The sequence below is a fragment of the Panthera onca genome, chromosome X (genome assembly GCF_046562875.1).
Source record: "Panthera onca isolate mPanOnc1 chromosome X, mPanOnc1 haplotype 2, whole genome shotgun sequence".
Taxonomy (NCBI): domain Eukaryota; kingdom Metazoa; phylum Chordata; class Mammalia; order Carnivora; family Felidae; genus Panthera; species Panthera onca.
Genome location: NC_138357.1, coordinates 82,359,107 through 82,365,106, shown reverse-complemented (window position 1 = coordinate 82,365,106; position 6,000 = coordinate 82,359,107). Strand labels below are relative to the sequence as shown.

The following is a 6,000-nucleotide window of genomic DNA, read 5'->3' as shown; positions in this document are numbered from 1 at the left end:
CATTACCAGTAGAATTCCTGGGTCCCAGGGCCCATCTTTAACTATTCCGGATAACTTGATAATTGTTTTCCGAAGTAGTAACACCAATTTTCATTCTTATCAAAGATTTCATTGCATTTTCCCCTTATAGTTTGCACATTTGGGACTTTGTTGAAATAGTGTTTCCCCAGTTGTGGGTGACAAAGATACTCTTCACTATCTTATGTAGAAACAAGTCAGGATCCAGTTTTATTTCTCTCTTTATGGTGAGCCAAATTTCCCAGTCCTATCTATATGGCCCCTAGTCTCAGGAAGTGAGACTGCATTTCCATTTGTGTGGAGATGCAGCCATATAAATGATTACAGTATTAAGAGATAAGTGCAGAAAGGTGTTCTGAGTTTCTAACTCAGCTGTGAAAGGTCACAGAAGTGACCAGAGTTAGGTCTTAAACAGGAAGAATTTGCTAATGCAGGGGGAAGGGTCAAGGTGGTGAGGGCTGGTTTGGGGTGCAGAGTTTTGTGTGTCTCCAGGGTGAGAGGTTAGAAGACTTCCATTAGTGTAGGCACAGTGAGTAGTGCATATGTAAGGGGTAGGAGTAGACAGAGGGAATCAGTTTCTGCTTGGATACTTTTGAGGTGGAGGAACACACACCCGAGGTACTGGGGGCTTGGCCCCACCCCCAAAGTTTAGGTTTGAGGAAAAGAAGGGGCTGCAATTAAATAATCACAAAGAAGTCATTGTCAGACTAATATTTACTATTTTTAAGGGGAGACCTCATTCTCCAGCCAGGTCAGGAGCTTCTCAAGATAGTTTCTAAAGAAATCCTTATTTGTACCCACTTCAGAGATATACATTCATTCCCTTCTTCATTTGCCGCTCTGGCGCCAAAGATAAGGAGAGAGGAGGAGAAGAGGGCAAACGGGTGGGAGAGGCTTCCAGTTGTCCAGCTCCTGGGCCTGACAATGCATTTGACCTTCGGCAGAAAGCGCTGGGAGCGGCTGCCTCAGGGTTTGTCTGGGACCCTACAAGCCAGGAAGAAGTTGGGAACGGCTAACCAAGTCACTTTTAGGTGGGGAGCACTCGGCAAAACATGTGACCTAGGCGGCCATTTTCGCACACCCAGCCCGTCGCCATCTTCCTTTGTAGACAAAGGGACTGCCCCCCACCCTTGTATGATGCGGTCATGGTGATTGCTTGGTTACTAAAATTCGGGAACACGCATATTTGGACCCAGGCAGAGGTCACCGGACAAGCTCTTGGCTTACAAGTAAGTTATATGGCCACACTAGTCGACCCGGCCGCTCGGTCCCCCGCCTACCCCTTCTCGGCTCTTTTCTCACCGCACAGGGAAGCTGGGAGGCGGGACCAGCGCGCCTGCGGAATAGGGATGGGCGGGCGCGAGCTGTCAATCCGAAGCAAGGCGGGCGGACCGGCGCCGTAAGGCTGGAATCCGGAAGTTGGAGCCTATCCGCGTTAGCTCAGCCTGCCAACCAACCGCATCGTAGTGCCATTCTCTCCTCTTTGATCCCCGCCGGAAGTGGAGGTAAGGGACGACTCTCCTCTTTTCTCGTTGTGAGCACTCTCCCAGCCAGCCGCGCGTTAAGGCTCGTGTATTTGAGGTGGAAACTGGAGGAGTCCTCCGCTCTGAAATAGAGAGGTAGAGAACCAGCTCTCATCCAGGGTAGAAGGGCCCAGGTGAGGGACAGGGATCGCTCCGCACATGGGCATGTGCCCAAATGCACTCTTGCTGGGTAGAGGGGCACGGCCTCACCCCATCTAGGCAGATGTAGAGCCCTGGACATACTGTGTAGAAAGTCACAGACCTCACTTGTGTGGAGAAGCATCGAGTGTCCTCCTCTCTTCAGGATAGCGAGGCCCCATTCTGCACCCCTTCAGGGTAGACAGGCGTCTCCGTGTGGAGACATCGATCCCACGGTTATAGAGACATACCTCCCTCCCCCAAAAGCTGAGCGACTCAGGCCTTTACCGGCGCTAAGGCGCACAGATCCGCCTTGATGCAACAGTTCCCTTTGGACAGAGGCTTTGGTGTATTACTCCCTCTGCACACGTCCACTCCCGCCTACCCTGGCTGGACCACCAGTACAGGGGAGCTCAGAAACGTTTAATATACCGAGGTAGAAGAGCTAGGGGACTTCCATGCCTAGCCCCCTTGTAACCAGTTGCAGAAGCCCCGCCCCCGCTACTGCAGAGATGTTAGATCACCCCTCTTCAGTGGTTTGAGGCATACCTCTCAGCCCTTAGAGAACACGCAGATCTTCCTCACCTTGGCTAGAGTGAGACCCCATTGTGGAAAATAAGACTTGACTCCTCCCCCCACCCCATAAGGAGGCACTGGTTTACCGAATTTGTAATGGCCCAGCTCCCCAAATGCCCCGCCGCAAAGAGAAACAGACCATAACCCAGGAATGCTGTCAGATCTGCCCCTGGTGCCCGCCTTCCCCCGTCCCCTGGTAGAGGGGCTCAGATTTGAGAGATCATCCCTCTCCTACTCTTCCCTCAAGGATTTAGAATCACCAAATGTAGCAAGGAGAGACCCCCAAGGGAGCAGAGAGGTGGAGGTCCCCCTCCCCGCAGTGTTGAGAGGCAATGACATCACCGATCATCCTACCTTTGATCCAGATGGGCTCCCCCCTTACCCAAGGTGGAGGAGCTCAGATCTCTTTCTCCATCCAGGATAAAAACACAGACACCCCTGCCTGCCCAAAGTGTAAGGGCTGATCCACTGAACTTATAGCTGTGTCCCTACCCGCCACTCCCGTATGGAGAACTAGAGGTCCTATTCCCTTCAGTGTTAGCACAATGCTGACTTCAACCCATTTAAAAGATAAACACATCGTCCCCCATCCCACCTCCCATGGAAGGGTCCGGAATAGCCCACTACAGGCAAAGTGCAGACCCCATTCATGCAAAGCTGCATGATTCCCCCCCTTCATTAGTGTGGCAACTAATGTCACCTTGTAGTGGAAACAGGCACATCATTTCCCCCTCACCCCAGCCCTCCGCAGGGCAAAGAGACCCAGGACTCCTCCCTGACCACTTACAAATATACAGACCTTCACTTCTCTCCCATGCACCAGAGATGCACACAACCACTGTGCTGGTTTTCCCAGTTGCTCTGCACCCCATAGTAGAACAACAGAAGGCATCTCCTCACCCCCATTCACTAAGGAACTGATCCCAACCCATACATGCAGGTATAGATTCCCTGCCCCCAAGATTTTTCACTGACCTCTTGGCCTCAGTATAACATAAACACAGATTAAAAGTATTGTTCTGAGGTCCCTTTCCCCTAGGGTAGACTTCTGGTATCTGTCTTTCCCCCACTTCCAGGGTAGATCAGACATAGAACCCTCTACTTGGGAAAAGAGATACTATTAATATCATATACAGAAACAGGTCGTCCTTGTATACCCTCTCCCCTCAGCATAGAGAAGTTTAGTACTAGGGTATATAATATTACAGGATGGAGGATTGAGGGCCAAGGACCCCATCTGATACATCAAGGCAGTGACTCCACCCAGGAAGAGGCGTTTAGGTATAGCCTCCTTTTGGGTAGTATGATGCTGCCTTCCCTGTGTAGATTCAGCTATACCAGGCCCCAACTCCATTATAGCCCCTTCTGGTTCCTCTAGTTGTTAGGACTTTGTTATCATGTTCTTTAACATTTCATTTTGCCTACAGGGGGCTCAGAAGGGAGCTTGTGGCATTGTGGTTCCCCTCTCTGTCTTCACATTGCTTCTTCTTCCATTCTGACAGGACGAAAGCCTGCAGATTTGAACCTACCTGCTTTCAAGTCAGTCATCATGATGAAACATAGACACAGTGAGTTTCTTTTACTACCCCCTCTCAATGCTAAGCTTTAATGAATATTTGTAGTATTTCATGGCAACTTAAAAAATTATTATCTTTTAAAAATTTTAATTCCAGTAGAGTTAACATAGAGGGTTATATTAGTTTCAGGTGTACAATATAGTGATTTAACAATTCCATACATCACCCAATGCTTACCAGGACAAGTACACTCCTTAATCCCCATCACCTATTTCACCCATGCCCCCAACCCACCTCCCCTTTGGTTTATTCTCTTATTTATTCTCTTATTTATCAGTTTATTCTCTTAGTTAGGAGTCTGTTTCTTTTTTTTTTTTTTAGTGTTTATTTTTGAGAGAGAGAAAGAGCAGGGGAGGGGCAGAGAGAGAGAGGGAGACAGAGGGGAGGGGCAGAGAGAGAGGGAGACAGAGGATCTGAAGCAGGCTCTGTGTTGTCAGTGCAGAGCCCAGTGCAGGGCTCAAACTCATGAACTGTGAGATCATGACCTGAGCTGATGTCAGACGTTCAACCAACTGAGCCACCCAGATGCCCCAAGAGTCTATTTCTTGGTTTGTCTCTTTTTTTTTAACTTTGCTTATTTGTTTTGTTTCTGAAATTCTACATAGGAGTGAAATCATATGGTATTTGTCTTTCTCTGACTTATTTTGCTTAGCATTATACTCTAGTTCCATCCATGTTTTTACAAATGGCAAGATTCCATTCTTTTTTATGGCTGAGTAATATTCCATTGTATATATACATTACATCTTTACCCATTCATCAGTTGATGGACACTTGGGCTGTTTCCACAATTTGGCTAGTGTATTGTAGATAATGCTGCTATAAACATTGGGGTGCAAGTATCCTTTCGAATTAGTGTTTTTGTATTTTTTGGGTAAATACTCTGAAATGTGATTATTGGATCATAGGGTAGTTCTGTTTTTAAAAAATGCTCAGTATGGCATGAGGGGATGAGAAAAATGGGTGAGGGGAGTGAGAGATACAGGCTTTCAGTTATGGAATAAATAAGTCATGGAATTAAAAGGTACAGTATAGGGAATATAGTCAGTGGTACTGTAGTACCATTGTATGGTGACAGATGGTGGCTATGCTTGTGTTGAGCATAGCATAATGCATAGACATAGACTTGTTTTGTGGAATCACTATGTTGTACACCTGAAACTAGTGTAACATTATGTGTCAAATATACCAAATTGTTTAGTCTTGTCTTTTATGTATGGTATCATTGTTGTCTTACTAACTTCTTGGAGGTAGTGTTCCCCTTATCCCCCATTCCCATTTTACAGTTGAGGAAACAGGCTCAACAAGGTTAAGTGACTTGATCTGAGGTGAATAGTAGTATATACCAGACAGTGGAGACAAATTGTTGTTCTTTCTGCCTTTGAGACTCTTTTCCTCCCTTTTTCCTCATTCTTCAACTGGATAACCCTTGCTTGTTTTTCAGATTTCAACTTACACATCACTTCCTCTAGGAATCTCTCCCATTAAGCTCCTCCCTTGGTTTCTACCATCTGAACCCACAGGAACTGGAACTATTGACACTGTGTGATTGAGTCTGTCTCCTACACTGTGCTGTTAACTTCTCACCCACATTTCGTTTATCTTTGTGTCCCAAGGACCCAGCATGACCAGGCATAGCTGTTTGGTACTTACTGTGTGCCAGGCACTAGAATGTCTCAGTGTGCTAACTCAGTTCTTCCTCCTACCACTGTTCTTTTATAGCCTAGAGAGAGAAGACAAATGTGATGCATGGACTCTCCCTTATAAGAGGGAAGGCAAGAGCATTAAGGCAGGTTTGGTTCTGTGCTTCCTGCCTTTATCTTGCTGTAGTCCACATAGAAAATGACATTATAGACTGGACAAGAATTATGCAACCCAGTGACCCCATATTCTGTGTGAATGGTGGCCCTGCCTATGTGGGCTTGGTGAAAAAAAAATTCAGTACATTTACTTTATATATCACACAAAAATTTCAACAAGAACCAGACTGTGGTTATGTGAATACCAAAAGTAAATAATCATTTTTTTCAACACAAGAAAAATGAACAAAATTAATTATACTTTTAAGAATATCAAATACCAGATGATAATAAAATTATTGATACTGATGGAAAAGACAATAATTAGCTGGTTAAATGAAGTGGAGTGTATGCATACAAAAGAACCCT

General features: G+C 46.1%; 1 protein-coding gene across 5 annotated transcripts in view; it reads left to right on the top strand.

Annotated features, from left to right (window-relative positions):
- Window positions 1–1,344: 1,344 nt before the first annotated feature.
- Window positions 1,345–6,000, top strand: part of GNL3L (G protein nucleolar 3 like) — a 29,365-nt gene continuing 24,709 nt past the window's right edge. For 2 of the 5 annotated variants that reach the window (XM_081793332.1, XM_081793333.1), the window contains exons 1-2: window positions 1,362–1,523; window positions 3,683–3,823. In XM_081793332.1, the coding sequence (XP_081649458.1) occupies window positions 3,805–3,823 (19 nt within the window). In that variant the 5' untranslated portion in view covers window positions 1,362–1,523; window positions 3,683–3,804. Of the gene's footprint in view, window positions 1,524–3,682; window positions 3,824–6,000 lie in introns of all 5 variants that reach the window. The other 3 variants (XM_081793334.1, XM_081793331.1, XM_081793330.1) reach the window with 3 other exon arrangements.